Source organism: Morus notabilis, unplaced genomic scaffold (assembly GCF_000414095.1).
Source record: "Morus notabilis unplaced genomic scaffold, ASM41409v2 Scaffold115, whole genome shotgun sequence".
NCBI classification, from domain to species: domain Eukaryota; kingdom Viridiplantae; phylum Streptophyta; class Magnoliopsida; order Rosales; family Moraceae; genus Morus; species Morus notabilis.
Genome location: NW_010361020.1, coordinates 761,802 through 784,557, shown reverse-complemented (window position 1 = coordinate 784,557; position 22,756 = coordinate 761,802). Strand labels below are relative to the sequence as shown.

Sequence of the window (22,756 nt, the reverse complement as noted above, 5' to 3'; positions counted from 1 at the left end):
TTGAATAATGTACACTCTTTTTGAATCTCTAAATAAATTTTTTCTCTCTTTTTTTTTCGCTGCTTATTGTTTTTGGTATTTTACGTTATGAGAACTTCAAATTATAACTCAATACGGACGTGCCGAAACTAGTTATCATGAGAATATCACGCAAGTTGTTGAATAAATTTAACAACTTTAAAGCCCCCTCACATTCAGGAGCAAATACTACAATCAAAGTCGTTCTTATGCTACACATTTGGTATTAGTGGGGAAAGAAGATAGTAAACTGTTTCTCTAAAAACAAGAGACTAATGCATAATATACATACAGGGTGTGCCATCTATGTTGCGAGAGAGAGAGAGTAGAAAATAGAGGATATATTATCTAGGAGATGAAGTCATTACACGTTGAATACAAGACATCGACATAATCAAGTATACAGAAATATAGAAATCTAATAAAAGAAAAAGGAAAAAAATTTGAACATTACCAGCCTCCTAAAACAAAATCGCCTTTTGATCTTCTCATACCGTGTTCCTTAAAACGGCAATGGCAATCGGCACCTTGCCAGATGTGGATTATCGGCAGATGCCCCTGTACAAGGCTGTTCTTAACCTCATTGAATATCAATATATCGACCTGTCACCCTGCCAAGGCCAAGAATGAAACCGCAATTACTAATTCCCTCATATAGTGTTCCAAAGCAATTGACAAAGAGAATATAGATTTTGTTTAAATTTCTCACTATCTACAAGCAAGTGGGCCAAAAATGTTGTGAATAGTTCAAGAAAAGAAAAGAGAAAATTGCTGAACTTACTCTCAGAGTGCATGAGTCTAGATTTTTACCCATTACTCTTGATTAATATCCTTTGACTAATATAGTTATTTAACTAAAAAGGATATTAATCAAGAATAAAGTGTAAAAATCCAGACTCATGCACTCTAAGAAGTATTTGTCTCCTTCTCATGAAAAGAAAATGATCATCTACGCCCAGATGGTAGGGAGGGGAGGGGTAAGCTCTCAGGTTCGAAACCTGGGAAGTGCAGGGGCCATAGGCCACCATCAAAGAGAAAAAAAAAAGGAAGAAAATGTCCATTTCTTTCATGCTCAAAACTTGACAAAGCATTACCATACCTATCATACGCCAAGTAGGCTTCACCTATGGTTCCCGCGACCTTATTCCGTACCTTTCTGACAATAATCTGCAAGTTACAGAGTGTGAAAACAGATGTCGACATCTAACGAAAAGCTACAATAAGAACTGGGTGGTGACTGGTGAGACTCATTGAATGCTTTTAAGTGGAGATTGTAAGCTTGCATAGTACTCACTTGTACTTGATCAACGGGACCAGCATCTGGATCGCGGTTACGATGAACTACAATTCCATTGTCACATTTGTTTATGAAGTGTGCACTTCCACTTATATCGTAAAGATTCGGTGGCTCCCCGGCCCAATTTTGCAACTGTTGGACAAGCAACTAATTAGATAGTGGAAAAATAAAAGGATTTGAGGCCAGCTGAAAAAGAAGGGAAAGAAAACAAAGGGTAGAACATAATAAAACACGAAAAAGCAAACCTGTCGAGGATGTGCTACAAACCAAACATGGCAAGCGTGATGTTGTGCAAACCGCTTAACCTGGGTAAGCATCTGACTAACGTACTCTGTTTCTGTTCTGTAATAAATGAAAAAAAAAAAAAAAAAAAGTAAATAATAAAAAATAGTATTGCAAAGAAAGACCACATTGATGACTAGTTTTAACTTTTATCCAAGCTTGGAAATACAAGGGATGAAAACAGGGTGGGGTGGCCCGTATTCGCCTTCGTTACGCTTAATTAGATTTTTTTCTTTTTAAGGAGGAAGAAAATCAGATCGAGAAATTCTGTTCTTCGGATTTTACGTTTCCCAATCTCAAATCTCAAAGCCCTAACCCTCACTCTCTCTCATCACCTTCTTCGCGCAATCTGCCACTGCCTGCTGTGCGTCGAATTTCTTTCCTTTCCTCTGTCCATGCTATGTCCCCACTGTTTAGCACAAAAGCTTGTTTTCTTCTCCTAACTACTAAAATAGGGTCAGGTACCCACCTCTTCATTTTGAAATTCACTCTCAATTTAACATGTGAAGTTTGGCTCTGCAATCTGCATGTGTAATTCATGTTCTTTTTTGTCTCCCCTGTTTTTCTTTTATGATTTCTTTTTCTTTTTTCCAACGTTTCTTTATTGTTCTGCATTGGGAAAGATTGATAAGTCCTAATTAGTAAAGAAATTAATTCGATTCTAAGATACAAAATGAAGGCTTTTAGATTTCCATCAAGATGACACTCTAAGGCTTCAGCAAATACCACATTGCCTTTCTTATGCTGAAAGTGAAAATTTTCTGGCGCCCAGATATACCCAAAAATAGATACAAATTATGATTTATGTGCCCTTCATTTGTAAATCTTTAGTTGGGTAAGTTTGGTTAATTCTGTTTATGTTGAGATGGACCCCATGAGTTTTAGGTATTTTTGCTCCATGACATATTAGATGATAATTTGGTTGTTTAATAAGACAAAAGATACCACATATGGAAATATAAATTTTGTCTGGTGTTTTCTTTTTCTTTCCATTATGTGTGTAGCATTTCTATATATTCAAACTTCAATCCATATTTGGACTGTTAGAAGTTGAAGATAATCCCTCTATTCTCACGAGTACTTATGTTGAAGTACTTGGATGATTTTCCCGTTGGGTATTTTTCATTTGTAATTGCATTTTGGACGTAAATTATCTGATGAGATGATCCGTATACAAATCTTTTGGACAAAATTTCTGGACTTTTCTGGCGTTATAACTTTTGAAAATAACAAGCTACAGACGTCTCAAACTTTCCTTGTGAATACTAATTTGAGTACTAATTTCAATTTTTTGTTATGAAATTGATTTTGCGATTTCACGATCTCATTAGTAACTGGTATAAGAATAAGACGTGAAGACTTGTGATGTGGTTTTTGCAATGAAGTATTGGGATGCACCATATATGTCAAGACACAAGATTGATAAACAATAATGGCTAACTATAACGTATGCCTGCATGTATAAAATAGAACAAGGAGAAAAAGACTCTTAATACTTTAGCTAGGGTTAAAAAAAATTATTTCAGTGAAAAGGGGGGAAAAAACCCTTAAAAATCTGAATAAATGAAATAAAAAAACTTTAAAAATTCCTAAAACATTTCCATTTTTTTAATTTATATAAACGAGGCAACAGGTGTGGTGAGGTGGGTCCCCGATGCCCCGCCAGGTTTTTTCCTGCTAGTCTCATTTATTAAATGGAGTCGAGAAAGCGGGGCGGGTCCAAATGAGGTTTTGCGTAGCTCAAAATCTGAAAATGAGATTCCAGAGACTTAACACAGTGCTAGTTCTGAAATCAGCCCAAAGCCATGCAAAACAAGCATGCAGTAAGAGGTACTAAAAGAACTTACTGGCTTGAAGGACGCTGATGATCGAGCTCGTTATAAGGGTCTATTACGAGTCCACGAACCCCATGCCTCAAAACCGCTGCTTTTGCAAGATCAAGAACCCACTTAATACTTGGAAGTGCATCATCCTCACACCTAAATACATGGCCAGCAAAAGGAAAGGTGAAAAGAAAAAAAAATACTAATGTTTGGACGTCCTATAATATAACTATAAAACAAAGGAATCAAGACCTTTTCTAGAAACCTGCAATAAAGATTGTTCAACCTACTGATGCTCATCACATGGAAAATTAGAATGGCAAGTTTACTTTGCATGAAAGGGAAAGGAAAAACTAGAAATGGTTCCCTTTGTCATAATCATGTGTTTGCATACAATATCAGTAATGAGAGTTTAGTAAGCCTCACATAATATAAGAATGAGGAAAGGGAATATCAATCCTTGCACCCCGTTGATAATGATTCTCAGTTAACGGGAATGAATGTCAAATTTACTTATAAACCCTTAATAAGTTAGATGTCATAAGCCAATGATTTTTCTAATTTTGTAAAGGAGAATTTAGTAATTACATTGATAAAATTCTGATTCCTACGTTTACTAAACATTAGCAAGGGAATTGGATTGTTTCCCATTGCACCATCAAATAGATAAGTAAATACTAAAACGGGAGTCAAGGATCCTCATTCTTTTCCGGTTTGTTAAACGTGCTCAAATTCAAGAAAAATGTGCTTTATTAGATTTATGAGATAGCCTTTCAATTTTGTTTCGTATGCCAGGCATTCCAAGTGTTAATATGGAGATTAAATCCCTAAGATATTAAAAACACGTTTACTTGCAGTGAAAGGAAACGGAAGAATTTTTGTCTTGCCCATCTATACACATATTTACTTACAAGAGGAGGAATGCTAATTTAGTAGGGCCCACGTGATGTGATGTAGGGGATGAGGAAAGAGAGCCAATTCTAAGTACCAAAACCACAACATTAACTTTGTAGCCTTACTAAATTTTAACTGATAATTATAGGCACAGAGACATTTTAGTACTTAAAAACTAATAGGTTTCCTATTCCTAAAGTTAGTTAAACACTAGAAATGGAACTCGATTGTTTCGAAATTCCACTTCCAAATAGGTATATAAATACTAGAAAGAGAATTCAATGATCCTCTTTTGTATTCCTTTTAGATCTTTCCTGTTCCGATTAAATTCCATTACAAGCTAGCGAACATGCCCAATGTGATTATAAGAGCAATTGAGTCATTGAATTTGAAGAATAAAAAATTTAGCAAAAGCAAATAGGCATCCATGCAAAGGGAATTGGTCAGAAAGACCAAGTGATTATAAGTGCATGCTCATAATTACTCCTGTCAATATTTAGAATTGAGAGTCATATGCACTATGAAGACGAAATAGCTGACTTAATGCTTCAAACTCACCTAATAAGATGAAAGGTCTCATTTAGCCATTCCTTTCCTTGCTCTAACTCTTCAGGACTCATCCGCTGAGCAGATTCACCATAACTTTTGCCAGCCACAAAAGCAAAGAAACATTTAATGACAGTTAACACGCTCAAAGAAAACAGGAGGAAAATAGAGAAAAGAGGAAATTAGAGAACTCGATCCAAACTTACCGCACATTAAAGAAAGGCTTTTTCATGTGTTTCTCCAATAGTTTCCTCGCGTGCTCCCTGACCTGTAAATAATTGAATGAGTCGCGTATGAGATAAAAAAGAATAAGATAGGCAGGAAGAAACAAAAGATATATCAAGATATCTATGTAATTAATATCTTCATTCGGAAAATTCTTCAATAACTTTTGACGAATAATGGAATTATAAAATTTCTGATATTCTGCAATCAAATTAGTATTCCTTATTGGGAATAACGGTTCACATGGAAAATACATACATATATATTTGCTAAAATATGATGAAACCTTAATGAGGAATAGAAGTCTCCCCATCTTGTGTCAAATTCTCGTAGAAAAAGAAAGTAAGAAAGAAACAACTTAGTGGTTTTCTCCTATAAATCTTAAGAAATTCTCTCCTAAAACCTCGTCTCGTAAGAAGTTTCTATAACAGTGCAAAATGAAAAACAATATACAAGATAAATAGATGTTGTGTTATTCAACTCGATGCACTATCTGAAACTATTGAATATGCACATAATATTAAAATATACAGCTCATATGAACAAATAAAGAATACACCAATTCTCATTCCTCATAAGGGCCCAAGGCCAGAAATATCGTTAAGAGGAGAAAACAACAAAATCGGAATTGACCATGGACTAGCTTACCTTGTTTTCCATCGAGCAAAGAGCAAATTTCCAACCCATACTTTCGTTAAGATTGCACAAGAGAGCATCAATCCACTCACTCTTGCCTGAATTAGGGACTCCAGTTACTACAGTTAATTCACCTAGCACGACCTGATTAAAAAACAATAATAAAATAAGGACTAAAACAGACTATCTCCACAACCAGGCGCCTAAACAAGTCTGCATCTTTTTTACCCAGTTAAAAGTAAAAAAGAAAGCCCCAAAAATCAGCTAATGAAAATAAGATCACTATTTTTCTTTTATCTTTATTTCTTGATAAGATAATTCAAATAAATGACAAAACATCTATCCAAAATCTAAATCGCAAATGTTTAACAATGACTGAAAATGAAAGGGCCTATCAAGCAACTCCTACTACTTCAAAGCCTCACTAATCCCTCTCCTTCATTTCTGCGATGGGGATTATGTTGATTTTTAATACAGTTTTAGTTTGGGAATGGACAATAGTTTTACATATCTTCTTGATGAGCTTGGACTAAGAAGTTTTAGTATTGTATTTAGCTTATTACTCAAATAAACTTAATCTAACAATTTCATATTTAATTCATTTTGGCTATTAAGATTTAATTTCATAAATGTTCATTACCTCATTTTATTACTAAAATATACATTAGAAGAATAAATATTGTTTTTTCAGTTCCTTCAATCCCACAATGTAGCAAACATACAATAGTAGTAATCAGAAGACACTTCATCACTTATTTCAATCCAAGTAATGACCTAATATTATCAAATCTTGTGCACCAAACTCAGCTTAAGGTACTTTCTCAACTATTATTCAATGAACACTACGAGATATGCTTACATTATACAAGTGATTTAGAGATCTCCACCCAGTTGACGCACCAAACTCATCTCCAAAAGTCCGATAATAATATGCATCTATTTCACTGAAATAATCTTTAAAATTGAACAATCCCCGTATAGGGTATAACTCAGCATTCTCAATTACTTCCTTCAGTACATCAGGACCCATATACATGAGAACCTGTAAAAGTATAACACGTAGTAGTTAAGGCTTGGTAAAGGGATAGCCGAGAAAACTATCAAGAAATAATTAAGAGAACTCTTCAAAACAAACTAAACAAACAAGCAACACTTTTTTTTTTATTATAATCATTAGTAACTATAACACGGCCATTGAACTAGGAGATATACAAAAACCAGAACACAAGAGCTAGATTAGTGTGCCCATGCCAAATTTTTAGCATTTGTGGAAGAAAATCACTCTCCAGCGCAATGCTATTCATAGTGCTAATTTAGCATGTGCTATACTTGGTGGAAAATTTACCACTAAGTATAGCATATGCCAAATTTTAGCATTTGCTTGTTATTGGCTTATATGCTTTACTTGTTCATTTAATCATTGCAAAATTCACATTTTCAAATTATTCAAAAATTAAAAGTTTACTTTCACAACTTTCAAAGCTCAATGATTATGACAAAAAAATAGATTGACATTTAAAATAGCATTATGCATTGGTGCACAAATGAAAATAACACATAAAATTCGCCATTTCCACAATTTTTGGTGCCAAATATACAACTGGCATTAGCATTTGCATCGGATATGAAAGTTGAAACTAAACCCCTGAAATAACATATATTTGCCTATATTGTCAAGAGACTTAGCGGACCTCATTCGCGTCTTTGAAATGATCGACCTCATTTTTCTTTGGCCACTTGACTCGCCAACACCTGCAAGTCAAATGGATCCCAGAGTTATTTTCACAGTACCACCGAGTCTCTCAAAACAAACGAAAACTGCATGCTAATAACATGACTCTATCTAGTAACCTTTCTCTTCCAACACGGCGTGCAAGCTCTTCCGCCAAGGCTTGACCAGGGACATCTCCATCAGTTGCTAGTATGATGCGTGATGCCTGTCAACACTGATAAATTTAGAAATGAACTGAGCAACTCTAATAGTTATGTGTCTAAATCAAAAGCATAAATTCGCAAACCTTCTTTAAGTACTCTTTGCAGTTCCACAAGTACTGATACTTTGTGTCCTAGCTTTGCAGAAGACACAAAAATAGAATCAGATCTAAATTTTTTTAAATACAAGGGCAGACATTTAAATCATCCAGTAATGTAGCGCGCCACTAAAACATGGTTCGATGTCTAGGGCAAATACACATTGCAGTATACCCATTTGAATCACAAAGAAGACGAGCATTGAATCACAACGAAGACGAGCAAAAATAGAAAAGAAAACAAATGGGGACAAGGATAAGGGAGAGCACAAGTCCTCCTACTGCTTTAATGCAACACATTCCTGTATAAATGCTGAATTTTCAACTTTCATAATTAAAATAACACATAAAAATAGTGATTCCATCTAGGACAAGAGTCGGATGAGAGCTGGAGATATCTAGTTGCCAAAAAATTGAGTTCAAAACATACGGCCAAGAGTGAATTAAGGGAAAAGATAAAGGCCTGTGAATTTTCAAAGGCAAAGCAAGAAAAGAAAAGAAGTGATCGCGACGAACCGTTTCTTTAGGTGGCAAATCCTTTTCGGAAACACACGGAGGTGCACCATCAGGGACACTCACACAGTTACGGAAGCCAGCTTCTTCCATCGCAAGCTTATCCATTTCGCCCTCGACCTAATGTATAACATAAAAGTGGAGTAAGCATCAGGATGAGGAATGATTGAAGAAGACATTATAGGCATATAGAATGGTGGAAGATATACAATAATAATGTCACTAGCTTCCTTTATATCATCCAGCCCATAAAAGATCTTCTCAGTGTCTGCTTCCTGACAAAGAGGATGAAGCAAAAGGAAAAAAAATGACACATGAATCACCGATAAGGAACTCTTTTGTAATTCAACAAGTTCAAATCAAAAGATCTCTCATAAGAACATGTACAAAATTATAGTTTTTTTCTGGATATACAAAATTGAAGCTTGAAACTATGAGATACATTAAACTCAGCGAGCAAAAAAGAAACTAACTATTGGATCACTACTCATTGGAAGAAAAGTGAAATTTTTATGGGAAGTTCAAAACTATGAGTTTCACTAAACTAAGAAATAGAAAAGGAAGTAATTAATGGACTACCAATCACCAATACTCTGAAAATTCAAATTATATCTTACATACATGCTATTTTCTTCAAATACACACACGCGAGCAAGCGCAATAACACAGTGCACACACACCCACATGCATTCACTTTTTTTATCAGAAAAGATTCTTTTATGAACCTTTCATCAATATAAAGTTTTATTAAAGTTTTTTCTTATCGAGAGAGAGAGAAAGAGAGAGAGAGAGAGAGAGAGAGAGAGAGAGAGAGAGAGAGAGAGAGAGAGAGAGAGAGAGAGAGAGAGAGAGAGAGAGAGAGAGAGGGGAAGGATACACAAGAACAGCAGAGGATGAGGTGACATATAAACCATTGTTTACCCACCCGCATGCATTTACTAACTATAAACTATTGCTTGTTACCACTTCATTTGGGTAACAAAAGTAACGCTATTCAAAGAACCTGCCAAAACTTCTTGTTGATATCCCGATACTTGCAACTAATAAGATTTCCATTTCTCCAGTACGTAAATGCAATTGCGAACTGCAAATAAATTCCAGAAGTATATAGGTAAGCAGAAAAATAGCCGAAAAAAGAAACTGCAATGCAATATTGGCAAATGAAGAAAACTAAAAGTTTGGTTTTGTGGAAAGCTTTATATAATCAAGTTTGACACCGTCTAGCGGAATTCAGTTTCCACTTTAAAGAAATTTTACGAAGTATTACTGTACAAGCTTGACTTTCAATTTCAAATCACACGCTAACTGGTGCAAACCTGTCTGCTTGTCTAATGTCCATTTCTGAAATGGTTTTTTAAGGGTAATAGCCTATAAACAATAATCTATATCATATATCTTGTTCTAACTTACAGATGAAAAATCCTGAGAATTCTAAACTAAAAATAAAAATGCATAAAAAATCCTTTTTTCCTTAAATCAGCAATATGTGCACCTGATCATCATAACGCTTTTGCATTACAGCATTTCTCTGCATCGTTTCCTTTGATATCATTCTCTCTGAAAAGTAAGCAACTATCTGAACAAAGGAAAGAACAAGGTCAGCCATAAACTGCCAGAGAAGGTTTCTGGTATTATCAGTACAAGCAGCTCTGTAAGATTAGATAGCAAAGATGAAACCAGAAACATCAGAGTCTGATATTAAAAACGAAAAACTAGCATTCCAGAGCCGACAAATCCAGTGAATTTGATAGTGACTTTGACCAGCACTCAGAGAATCAAACAGAGAAAAATCGTACGAGCTAAAAATATTTAGATAAAATAATACCTGTACAGTAACTGGAGTGCACTTTTATGAATAACATTAAAGAAAAACAATCTTTTTCTTAATGGCAAACAGAGCAGCAAAGTTTGTTTTGAAAAAACCAAACTGGAATGAAAAACAAAAGCAAAACAATATTTTTTTTAAAAAAATAATAAAAATAAAAATCCGAATTCATTTTTGTTTGAAAAATGATTTTTGAGGGTAAAAAGGTTATGAAGCAATTGGAATAAACTGCATATACAAATCACGTTCAAGGAAAGAGGTAGAAGACAATGAAATTTAACAACCTCATCACAAGGTGGTTCCAGTCCCAGATCCTCGATTGTTATCTCTCGTATTTTCTTTATTCTGGCTATTTTGTTTGGTCTTTCATAAGCTGGCTTACTCTCCGCAAAAGCCTGTAACAAACCGGCAACACTAAGCCAATTGATTTGGATATACATTTATTTGTCTTCAGTATAATGCTCAAGGAATATTTTATAGACTCACTCTCGTGCTGCCTCTCCACCCACATTTTGCACGAAAACACACCCACAAAGCCGAACTCCTACACATGAAGCATGCGCGACATGAATATGATCCGCAATCCATTAAAGAATAAAACCTGTAAAAGAGTTAAAGCTTACCCATCTTGTTCAATAAAAAGAGATAAGCTCCTTTCCTCTTGATCACCACCATTGCACTACATGAAAGTAAACAAAAGTGGCCAGATGTGAGCACAAGTGTCCCAATCAAAAGAAAAGGGATATACATAAGCAGAGTTAGGATGTGTTTGGAAAGAGGGAAAGAAAATAGGAAGTAAAGAAAGGTATTTAAATCAGGGATAATAGAGAGGAAGGGTAGGACCCTTCTCTTATTGTGTTTGGTATGTATACCCCCTCTAATCGCCGATAATGGGGGGACATCAAAATTGGAATTCTTTGAAGGATTTGAAATCCCTCACCCCATCCATTCCCTCCTCCTTTCTCTCCTACCAAACTCCTTACACCTTTTTCTCCTACCAAACGAGCTCTAGACTTGCCTTGCTCAGGTTTTCCAAAAGAAAATCTCTACAAAAATTCCATCTTCTTCAACAGACGATATTACTAAGTTCAAACACATTAAAGAGTCCATTCACATTTGGCTTTCCAATTTTTACCAGCCCATTCACATTCAACAATCCCCAGAGAATCAAAACTGAAATTGATATAAAGTAAGCATAATAGACAAAACGAAAACTACAAAATACCATTGGACAAATCAAGTGGTTAAATTGACCCGGCACAGATATGTCACACTCCAGACCAAGGTCCTCCAGTTTCTGCTTCAAAATCCTGAACTGGGAAGCATTCTTCTCTTCTGGATCCTCCAAAACGACTACAACAAAATAAAACAAGCTGATATTTCAAAAACAAACGCAACATCTGTTTGTTTTTTATTTTATTTTGTTCCTATAGTTCTCTTCAAAAGTTCAAAAACTACCATATTATTAAAAGCAATACCAACAAAAACATACTCAAATAGATGAAAGAACAGTAAGTTTGAAGGTTCATATCATACCTGCTCTGGGGTCACTGGCTTCAGAGACACTGGAGTAGCCATTAGTCTTGATAAGGCAACAGGGCTGAGTTCTGGAGGTGGGTTTTGAAGGGAAAGCGGAGAAAGGGAGTTTACGAGTGTTGGAGAGGCGTCTATGTGAAGCAGGGGTTAATGGGTTTGAGAAAAAAGTAGACTTGAGGAATTGCTTTGACCCCATTAAAACACTGCTTGTGGGTTTTAAGGAGAGCTTGTGAAGTGAATTATAAAGAAGACGCATTTCTGCGCAAAAGAAGCCAGGTCCTGTATATGAATATGTTCAAGTTTGGAATAGGAAAAGGTAACATACAAATACCATGGCTACCAAGCAGAAAAAGAAGAAGAAGAAGAAGAAGAAGAAGAAGAAGAAGAAGTGGTTAATGGGTTTGAAGAAACGTCGCGGGGCAACTTCAGGAGGGTCCGCTCAGCTCAGGTGAGTAGGTTCGGCTCGGTGGACGGCGGCGAGTGCGGTGTTTAAGTGTGGGGGGGCCGACGGAAGAGGGAGTGAGGGAAAGACTGCTCCGTTCTCTTTTAGGGTGGGATTTTCTTGAAGCCCAACCCGACATAATAAATTTTTGAGCGTGTAGAGAGAGATAAAAAGGAAAAAAAAATCAGAAATACTACTCATTAAAAAAAGTATTAGGATTATTATCACGTCACTGAATTTTAAAATCATTTTTAATTTATCTTTTAAACTTTAAAATATCTCATTTTACTTTTAAAATTTTGAATTTTATCCCATTTAAATTTTTTATAAGAATTTTTGTTAAAATTAAACAAAAAAATTGAAGATTAAGTATAGTCATTTGGTTTTTATTCATTTCTTTTTAACATAAATCTAAACATAAAGACAATGACAGTATTATTCTCTTTTTCTATCTATTTTTAACAGAAATTATAACATGAAGTGTTAAGTAGGAACAATATACAATTTAAAAAATAAAATTAAAATTTTTAAAGTTTATTAAACAAACTAAGAATAATTATAAAATTTAGAGGCTGCCAATGATAATAATTCAGAATATTATTTCTATAACTCAATTAAAAATAAACAATTATTATTTCATTAATAAATAAATAATCATAATAGGCAACTAATTATTTAAAAGGATATAAATAAGAATCACAGTAAATCATATATTTTTCTCTATAAATATAAATCAGGGCTAAAAGTAGTTGGGGTTTTTCTTTTAAAATTACAAAAATTAACTTTGGAGGTGTCGAAGTAATTTGCTTAATCAGTAGTTGACTGGAACATAATCAGTCAGCCAATGCAATTATAACTTGAAAATATAATTATTTAAATTCATGTCTAGTTCTTTTGTATGCTATGATTATCTTCTTTTTTTTTTTTTCATTGTAATTGTTACATGTTCTGATGTCTTTACAGGTCAAAGCGTAACATCCACTTCCAATTCTTCAAATACCACTCAAAATGATAAAATTATTATTTATATCGCTGCATTTAAAAATAAACAAATGTCTTTTAATTAATAAAAATAAATAAAACACTATGATAACATTAAATTATTTAGAATGATATAAATAATATGCATGGATAAAACAATAATAAACCATGTACTTTTTTCTATTTGATCTTTTTTTTTTATACTATGAAATGTTATCTTTTTTTTTTTCTATTTGATCCTTTTTTTTTTTTGATATTCTATGAAATACTATGTTGGTAATTGTCTTCTTTCGTTCTCTAAGGGATCCTTTAGTTTAGAGTAGGTGGAGCTAGGGTGTTCATAAAATCCAATTAACCAATCAAATCAACTAATTTAATATATTTTTAATGGATAACCAATTTTAATTGGATTGAATTTGATGTGATTTCTTTAAAACCAACTTGAATTGAATTGCATATTAATTTTACTTTCAAAACACACGATTCAAATCGATCCAATCCTTATATATTACCTAAAAAAATAAAAAATAGATTTTGTTTTCTTTCTATGTAGATCATCATAAAATAGAGTAGTACATGTTTGAATTTTTAAATTGTGTTATCTTTCTTTGTTGTTTCTTTACAGTTTTGAATAAAACGTCTATTTCTTTATAGTTGTTTGTTGGCTTTTTAATTAAATTTCAAGTTTGTATTTTGGAGTTTATATTGGTTTTTTATTTGTGAATGTTAATTCTTATAATTTTTTTTAACTACGTAGCATTTGAATTATGTTAAAAAATCTAACAAAGAGGTTGAACTTAAAAATAAAAATTAAAAAACTATACAAAAAACCCAAGTCTAAAACTGATTGCTCCAATCCAATCCAAACCAATATCAATCGGATCAGATTAGATTGAATGATACACTAATTATTAGATTGGATTGGATCGGGCTCGTTCACTTCGCAGATTAGAGTTTTCAATTCAAGCTGAGATGTGACATTTTCAGAGAGTTTTTTTACTGTAGCAAAAAAAGTTAGATGTGACATTTTCTGAGAGCTTTTTACTGTAGAAACCTATAACTGAAAACTCGAATCGGTGAAATAAACGATGTCTTAAAAACTGACCTTAGATTAGTTTGGTTGTTATATGGTTAATATAGGTTGGATTGGAATTAGATTGGATGAACACCTTTAAGTGGAGTTTCTTTTTTTTTTTTTTTTATATTGTTAGATCTAATTTGACAGTTGTGATTTCCTTTGTTACTTATGACGAAAAAAGATTCGGTACCATAGTGATTTTCAAAAATTAAAAAGAAAAAAGGAAAAGTTAGAACAGACTTTTGAATCCATATTCATTGATTTTTATTTTAATTATAATATAATAGTATGTTATGATATTTTAATCTTTACGGTCTCGTTCATTTTACCGATTTGAGTTTTCAGTTTTAGGTTTTTACAGTAAAAAACTCTCAGAAAATGTCACATCTAACTTTTTTTACTACAGTGAAAAGCTCTTAGAAAATATCACATCTCAACTCGAATTGAAAATTTGAATCCGCGAAGTAAACGAGCCCTACATGTATAATCTTTACATATATGAAAGCCTTAAAGTGGCTATCGTCGTTTCGTCCTAGGACATTTTGGCCTGCATTTTGTCCCAATTTTTTTTAAGTTTTCTTTTCTTATTATTTTCTTCCTTTTACTTGTTTTTTGGGTCCATTTCCTTTTAGTTTTTTTTTTTTAGTTTTTTTTTTCTTATTTTTTTCTTCCTTTTACTTGTTTTTTGGGTCCATTTCTTTTCTCATTTGTTTCTTTAGCCCCTAATTTTTATTTTTCCTCTCACATTCCTCTCTCACTTGCTTCTTTAGTGCTTAATTTTTATTTTTCATCTCACTCTCATTTAATCTCATTATCATTTTAGTCTCTCTATTTTGTTTTTAATTTTAATTTTTTTTTCTTTTCTTCCTTTTTGTTTGTATGTTTGTTTAGTTTCTCATTTTTTCCTCCTATCCTTTATTTAATTTTATCCTTTTTTCACTATATTACCTTTTTTTTTTTTCCTTTTGCTTTTCTTCCTTTTGTTGTTTTAGTCCTCCTCTTTTTATTTGATTTTTTAGTCTCTTATTTTTTTTATCTCATTCTTATTTAATCTTTTTTTTTGTCACCACTGTGCATTCTTGTGCTTTTACATTCTTTATTCTTTATCTTTTATATTTTTCTTCCTTTTTTTTGTCATCCTTCCCCTTTTTATTTGCTTCTTTAGTTGCTCACTTTTATTTTTTTATCATCTTTATAAAATTTTATAATAACTTTTTCCCAATATACATTCTTATTTATTTTTTTAAATGCCATCATCATAAATATTTTCTTCCCTAACTGTCTTGGTGAAATAATGTTTTTATTAGCCGTGTATTAACTAAAAACTAACTAAGATTTATGTTATTAGAAAAAAAAAAGTACTAACACAGTAATTAAAACTTAATACAAAGATAAAAATTACCTACATGCATAGCACGTGGCTTCGGAAGGAAATGGCTTGATAAACTTGTCTGAGTCTTTCCTAAATAATAATAAAATGAGACCTATTCTGGTACATTAATATACCGATACGTCAGATTTATATTCATTAAAATTATATAAAATTATATACAAATTAAAAAATATATAAATTTAATAGTTAAAAAATTTTAATTTATCAATACGCGAGAATCTTCCTAATAATATAATAAAATTAACCAAAAAAAAAAACTTTTTGTCTTTGGCTGAATTGTAGATTTGTAGTAGCACATGCAAAAATCCAAAAGTCTTTCATCACTCTTCAGTCGTCACTCACGAGAGGTTGGCAGAACTCGTAATTTGAGGCACTTGTGAGCCTTATTTCCTAATCATCTCCCACTAAATTTCTGTAGCTCCTGAGTCCTGAGTCCTGAGTCCTGAGTACAGAGTTGAGACGAATTTTCCGCCATTGTTTCTTCGTATGCCCCAAACACACTGAAGGTACAACCTTTTTCTCTAACCTGTATTTTTTTTGCCATTATTTTTGTTATTGTTATTATTGGTATTTTCTCTTCATCTGTACAACCTCACTTTGGTTTCCGAGAAACTGCCAGAACATTGACCAAGTTTGGAACTTTTGAATTTTTACATAGCTCACTCCAGATTTCTGTTCGTCTTCTTGTTATTTTTTTCTTGTTTGAAAATAGAGGAAACCCTTTTGTTGCTTGTTTTTCTTGTTGCCCACTTAAGTTCTCTCAGTTTCCCCGGCAACTAACCGAGGTTTGTGGAGGTTTTTGGTTTTTGGTTTTTGGGTTCTTTTTTTTTTTTTTTTTTTAAGCATTCAGATCTAGGTTGATGTACTTCAAAAATGTTCGTAGCTTCTTACTTTGTGACAATATGATCTTTAAGTTAGATTTAAGACAGATCGAGTTAGTAAGAAAGTATTTTTTAGATTTAAGACAGATCGAGTTAGTAAGAAAGTATTTTTTAGATTTAAGACAGATCGAGTCAGTAAGAAAGTATTTTTGGCACCCATTTTAGGAATATGCACAATTTTGAGTTTTATAGTCAAATTTTTGTATTTATGCAGTTGATTGCTTATAGACTAACTTGACTTTTAGATTGGAAGTATCAATAGAAAAAAAAAATGGTGTTTACTTGCAACGGTAAATGAATTAGATTGGGATTATGTCCATGTCTTGGGATTCTAAACATTGAGAAACCAGATCCAGTCTCGAGTGTTTTCCTTTCCTCCTTTTTCCTTGGCTCTTTAATTTGGACTTGGATGTGATTCAGAAGTTTATTGGTCTGATTTTTCTCTTTCACTCATTTAGGGTGATGAATGAAATTGCTGAGTCTTTTTTTGGCATGTTTAAATGCAGGTTATACGTAACATTGTCCTGACTCTGGCTTCTATAAGGACTTCTTAACATGAATTTCATGTTATGATGCAGTTGCAAATCTCGTCATCATTTTTTTTTTTCCTGATTCTATCTTGTAGTTTCATTATTGCTGCTAGATCTTGTAGGAGTAACTTCTCTCGCTGTGCTTCTATCAGCTTGTTTATCGAACTTTCTCTCTTCAAAAGTCATAACTAGTGAGTATTTGAATTTTGGACTTGGGCCTGATCATCCCCCCGTGTGTCTTCGCTATCTTTAACACGCAGTTGTGGGTAGTTGAGCTTTTAGTTGATATGGAAGTTCAGAGGGCTACAAATGGTGGAAAGAATTGTTCTACGATGACTCCACTTAGAATGGTTAGGGGTCTCTTGTGTCTACTTGTGCTTCTTTTGACCGCCTTCATGATGTTAGTGTATTTTGGCTTTGTGAGTGCTGTAATAATTCGGTTTCTCAGCATATATTACAGCAGAAAAGTGACATCGTTCTTCTTTGGTACTTGGTTAGCTTTGTGGCCTTTCCTTTTTGAAAAGATAAACATGACCAAAGTCATTTTTTCAGGAGAAACACTTCCTCCTAGGGAACGCGTTTTGATTATTGCAAACCATAGAACTGAAGTTGATTGGATGTACTTGTGGGACCTAGCATTGCGGAAGGGAAGAATCGGTTATATAAAGTATGTCCTTAAGAGCAGTTTGATGAAACTACCTTTATTTGGTTGGTCATTCCAGATATTGGAGTTCATCCCCGTGGCGAGAAAGTGGGAAGTTGATGAATCTATTATGCGCCAGATGCTTTCAACGTTTAAGGATCCCCGAGATCCCCTCTGGCTTGCTCTTTTCCCAGAAGGCACAGACTACACGTAAATTTCTCTTACTACATAATTCCATTCTTTGTTCTTCTTCTTCTTCTTTTTTCCCTATGTGAAGAAAGTGTAGTAAGATCTTGAAAAGCCTGTCTGCAAGAATCAAGAAGGTTTTTCATACTATGAGCAGATTGTTGGCTGATTGACCATATCCTATCCAGGAATTATTTTTTTTATGAAAAGAAAACAGAAGTGACAAAATATTAAAAAATAGGAGATTGAAGTATAGACCTTTTACTTTCCGAAATTTAATGCCTTATGATGCTTGGATCCTATTTCCATCAAACGTAGTGTGTATTGATATTGAATTTTTCTTTCTCTAATCTATAAAGCTGTTTGAAGTTCTTTTATTCAATTGACTCCTTTGTGCAGTGAGCAGAAGTGCATCCGCAGCCAGAAATATGCTGCAGAAAATGGCCTTCCTATCCTAAATCATGTCCTACTTCCAAAAACAAAGGGCTTTTTCGCCTGTTTGGAATGTTTGAGAGGATCTCTTGATGCAGGTATCTGTCTCTTTTCACGGAATGTAGCTCAAGCATTTTATTGCATAATGCCCCTTGTTTTACATTTCCATTGGCTTTTGAAACAAACTTGCATGTCTTGCAATAGCTTTGACTAAATTTTCATGAGCTATTACTATGACCGGAACTTTTCTGAGTACAACCATATTTTCCATCGACAACTTTAGTGATCTAATAATACAAGCAACTTCTTCGTTGATACATATTCTTCAGGAATATTTGAAATAAAAACAAAGTTCACTGATAATCTTCTTTGCCTAATGCACATCTCCCAAATCCTTGGATTTTTGTTATTTTGCGACTTAGGTCATTTTTTGCACATGTTCCACTACTATCATTACAAATTTAGTACAATATCATGCATGCATATTAACATAACCTGCCTTATTTGTGGTGTTAACCAAACCTATAACAGGTGATATTGTGCAGCAAGCTCATTTACTTTTCGTTGTATCTTTTTAACTTATCTTCCAGATCGCACTAAGTTACTATTGTACTTACTGCAGTTTATGATGTCACTATTGCTTACAAGCATTGCTGCCCAACTTTCATGGATAATGTTCTTGGGGTGGCTCCGTCTGAAGTTCACATCCATGTTCAACGCATAACCGTTGACAGTATACCGACCTCTGAAGAAGAGGTCAATACGTGGTTAATCAATAGATTCCATCTCAAAGACCAGATGCTCTCCGATTTTCATTCTCGGTGCCATTTCCCCGACCAAGGAACGGAAAAAGAACTCTCTACCACAAAGTGCCTTGTTAATTTTGGGGCAGTAATTCTCCTGACGGGTATATTTACTTACTGCACTTTTTTCTCCTCAATCTGGTTTAAAATCTTTATGTGTTTGGTCTGTGTATATTTCACATATGCTACCTATTTCAACATAAGACCATTGCCCGTTGACCTTGTAAAAGCTTTGTCTAAAAGCAAATCATCCTAGGTCCCTTGTATCTGTATTTCCAATGTGGTTCTGAAGTCCATAACAGCCAAAAATTTTGCTTCACACGTGATGAATTATCAATGGCACGGTTAACTGTTTAACTTTGCTATTTTGTTACTGGTGACATGTTTTTATAACGCACCTCTAAAATAATTGTTGAAGATAATTATGGAAACAGAAAAGAAAAAACTGTTTGGGCAGGGAAAAAAGTGTTGTTTTTTGAGGCGTAAGAAATTGCTTTCATTAAAGTGTTATTTGTTCCCACTTAAAAAGAGTTGACTAACTAATCAGATACTTAACTAACAAATTACTTTTAAGATACAACCAATTCACGAATTTAATAAGGAAATTTCTTTGATAGGAATTGTTCTTTTGCACTACCAATAGGTGCTGTTATTTAGCTAATCAATTTTTAACGGTATAATCTATGCACACAGGTTCAGACTGTTAAAAAGACAGATCCTACCGTAGAAAATTCTCTGAACATTGTGGAAACCCTCTAGTTAGTTTGGACCAAATTACCCAAAAATATTATGCGATGAAACTGATTCCCCACTAAAACATAAATGTATAGTAATATTTCTCGGGGAAGAACCAAGCAGCTTAGTGGATTAATTTAGGAGTTATTTGGTACATATATTTAAAACTCAAATCATTATTCTGTTTTAATGTTTTTCTCAAACAAAAAATTTGAATTAAACAAATTCCCGTCAATAGTTCTCTCACAAAAAATTTAAATCAAAACTCAAATTATGATTCAAATACTCTGCTCAAATGGGCGCTTAGTCATCCGCGGGGTGACAATATTTAAGTAATGATTTTCTAGCTCTATGACCAGTGTCCTTTAAGCTTTATTTACGTGAAACTTCAAAGTTTTCTATTTGTTTTGGTTTCTCTTTGCATCCGCGGGGTGACAATATTTAAGTAATGATTTTCTAGCTCTATGACCATTGTCCTTTAAGCTTTATTTACGTGAAACTTCAAAGTTTTCTATTTGTTTTGGTTTCTCTTTTGAAATGATAAACAACGTGAACAAAGAACCGAACAGAATAGAGTTTTGTGAAAGACATGATTTATGGCCGTTTTCCTTCCTTGTAGTTGTACCACCTGTCGATTGCATATGTAGCTTCTTTGTGGTGTTGCCATTATGCAACACCGCCATAGCTATGTTTGTTAATAATTTCTCTTTCCTTTTGACTGCTCGTGAAACGGTTAGCTAACCGATCCAACGCAGTTGTTTTTGGCTTTGCACTTTGTACGTTGTAACGAACTGTGTTTAAATTATTTTTACATCAATTGTTGTTATAAATAATTTTGTCAAGTATTATTTTTGGTTGGACATGCAAAATAGAATCTATGTGGGAAATATTATATAGAAACAATTTTTTCCTCAATTAATTCATAAAAAATAAAAAATAAAACTGTGGTACGTCATGATGATATAGCATTATTTGAAAAATACCATTTTAAAGTGTCACATAATGCCAAAAAAAAAAAAAAAAAACAAATCAAATACGATGGTTTAAGATAAGGTAATAAAGAGTTGACGATTTAAAATTTTAACTGAAAGTAATCGAGATCTTTTGTAGAAAGCAAATAAAAATGCATGAAAAGGTGAGAGGACTAGAAGTGAGAAATCAGTGTGATTGTAACAGGTAATCTTTTTCTGAAACAGGAGATGCTAATTTTGAATATGCTAAAAGAAAGCAGAAGCCACTATGTATTTATCTTAATGACATCAAACCAACACTTTGCGTGATTGTTAGTCCCAAATTGGGTTGTTGAGAATGAGAAGTCAAAAGGAAAATGACTTCGTATCACAAGCTAACCACTAGAATGCCTCAAGTTATTGTGTTGTTACCTTGCTTTCTTCATAGTTCCCACAAATATTTTACTATTCCTGGAAATCACTTGGCGTAAAAGCTTCAACTAATATGCTCTCATTGCTTCTGTGTTTCTTTAATCTTACTTGGAATTCCAAACTCCTGTTATCTCCCCCATTTTCAGCCAATCATGAAGAATCTTCAATAGTTCAATTATTTGATTACCCTTTTGAACCTTCAAATTACACGCTTTTTTAATGGTTAGGGAAAAAAGAAAACACGTTTTTTGGCCAACAATTATTTTTTGGACCTTACTTTTTTCTACGTGTTTAGTCTCAATCATGCTTCATTGGATTTACTCAAAAGGAGAGTTATACTATAATTTATATGATAATGTAGGAAAACGATCATTATGATGGTATGTATTTCTGTATAAGGATCGAATCAAATTTGACAATTCAAATCGACGTCTCCTAATAAGGTACATTTGATACTGTATCAAAGAATTCTGCTTTGGAACTTCTATTCTATGTGAATTTGGGTTCTGATGAAAGAACATTGGAGAGCCATACCTGAGAAGAGCATTTGGGCACTTATTCTCAACAAGGCTTTAAGCTTAATCTCTAAATTCTTCGTCACTTACCGGTGGACCAATGTTGAAACAAAAAGAAACTTTTTTAATTGCTCAAAATTCTACTTCCATGAGCATGGGCAAAAAGGGAAGAAAATCAAGCCAGAGAGAGATTTTAGCTGAAAAGTCGTGGAATAATGGACAATGATAGAGCAACAGCTAAAGCTCATTAGTTGGACAGCAATTCTTGTATCCAATCATGATACTAGATTGACAAAATAGTTAAAAAGTCCAAACAAGCATGTTTTCACTTGTCTCTATTGATAAGGAAGTCATAACTGTCCCATGTTTTGCAAGGAATTAATAAATCTAGTTGCAATTCTTGAAAAATAAAATGTCTAGTTTTTACTCTTTCTAGCTAGGCAAATTGAAGCACGAAATGAGATATAATAACACAATAATGTTGTCAATCTAGCAAATCAATGTCGTTCTGATACCAATCTTTAAACATTAATTCCTTAAAAAACACGATTCCAAACTGTATGGATTTGCTGCAACAAATCTCACCCCATAAATTAGAACATATATCAAAACAAGAAGCATCAACAAATTGGACTAGAAAAGGAAGTCTTTTGGTACCAGAGATTGATTTAAACAAATTTTTTGGTGATCTGACCAAAGTTTTCAGTTGTTGGGATTCTTGATGATCCTCTGAAGAACAACAGTCCTAGCCCTCCGAATATCACGGCTACAAATATCAGCCTGAACACCCAATTCCTCAACATTCTTCATAAACCCTCCCAACTTCTTCTTAATCTCTTGAATCCCAACCCTGACAGCTTCTTCCTCTTCCTCCTCGACCACGAACTCTGCATTTCGGAGAAATGACTCGATTTCGACCTCCAACCGGTCGATCAAAACCCGGATACTGTCCAAGTCCTTGATGGCAACATAAGTCCCAACCTGCATTGAGCTTATCACCTCCTTCTGCCCCTTTAAAGCATCCTCAAACTTCTTCCACAGCGAGTCGATCCACTTTCCCATGGACCCGATGGGGATTGACGTCGCGGCGGCCAATGCAGCCGCCACACGCGGGGGCAGCCCTGTCGCCC

The 22,756-nt window shown here is 33.8% G+C and overlaps 3 protein-coding genes across 7 annotated transcripts in view; 1 reads left to right on the top strand and 2 right to left on the bottom strand.

The window, feature by feature from the left end:
- Window positions 1-199: 199 nt before the first annotated feature.
- LOC21409586 (twinkle homolog protein, chloroplastic/mitochondrial) lies at window positions 200-12,189 on the bottom strand. Of its 2 annotated transcripts, XM_024165486.1 has the most exons (21): window positions 11,626-12,189; window positions 11,315-11,442; window positions 10,713-10,768; window positions 10,576-10,633; window positions 10,374-10,484; window positions 9,757-9,840; window positions 9,268-9,348; window positions 8,474-8,539; window positions 8,268-8,384; window positions 7,740-7,787; window positions 7,573-7,658; window positions 7,413-7,473; window positions 6,581-6,763; window positions 5,734-5,865; window positions 5,067-5,128; window positions 4,873-4,956; window positions 3,445-3,576; window positions 1,561-1,657; window positions 1,313-1,447; window positions 1,118-1,185; window positions 200-629 (listed from the first exon to the last, which is right to left on the bottom strand). In XM_024165486.1, the coding sequence occupies exons 1-21, from the start codon at window positions 11,879-11,881 to the stop codon at window positions 599-601; spliced, it is 2,076 nt and encodes a 691-aa protein (XP_024021254.1). In that variant the 5' UTR covers window positions 11,882-12,189; the 3' UTR covers window positions 200-598. The 2 variants fall into 2 exon arrangements, with proteins under 2 accessions (XP_024021254.1, XP_024021255.1); XM_024165487.1 differs by lacking the exons at window positions 200-629; window positions 1,118-1,185; window positions 1,313-1,447; window positions 1,561-1,657 and adding an exon at window positions 3,187-3,344.
- Window positions 12,190-15,951: 3,762 nt separating this feature from the next.
- Window positions 15,952-19,359, top strand: LOC21409585 (probable 1-acyl-sn-glycerol-3-phosphate acyltransferase 5). Of its 4 annotated transcripts, none has more exons than XM_024165510.1 (4): window positions 15,952-16,025; window positions 16,907-17,783; window positions 18,159-18,289; window positions 18,814-19,359. In XM_024165510.1, exons 2-4 carry the CDS (start codon window positions 17,218-17,220, stop codon window positions 19,248-19,250), a joined length of 1,134 nt encoding a protein of 377 aa, XP_024021278.1. In that variant the 5' UTR covers window positions 15,952-16,025; window positions 16,907-17,217; the 3' UTR covers window positions 19,251-19,359. The 4 variants fall into 4 exon arrangements, with proteins under 4 accessions (XP_024021278.1, XP_024021281.1, XP_024021279.1 ...); XM_024165513.1 differs by having other exon boundaries at window positions 15,969-16,025; window positions 17,483-17,783; XM_024165511.1 differs by lacking the exon at window positions 15,952-16,025 and having other exon boundaries at window positions 17,200-17,280; window positions 17,483-17,783.
- A 2,730-nt stretch (window positions 19,360-22,089) lies between these two features.
- The window catches only part of LOC21409584 (UPF0496 protein At4g34320), a 1,791-nt gene continuing 1,124 nt past the window's right edge, over window positions 22,090-22,756 (bottom strand). The window contains exon 3 of the mRNA XM_024165519.1: window positions 22,090-22,734. Coding sequence (XP_024021287.1) covers window positions 22,329-22,734 — 406 coding nt within the window. The 3' untranslated portion in view covers window positions 22,090-22,328. The remainder of the gene's footprint in view (window positions 22,735-22,756) is intronic.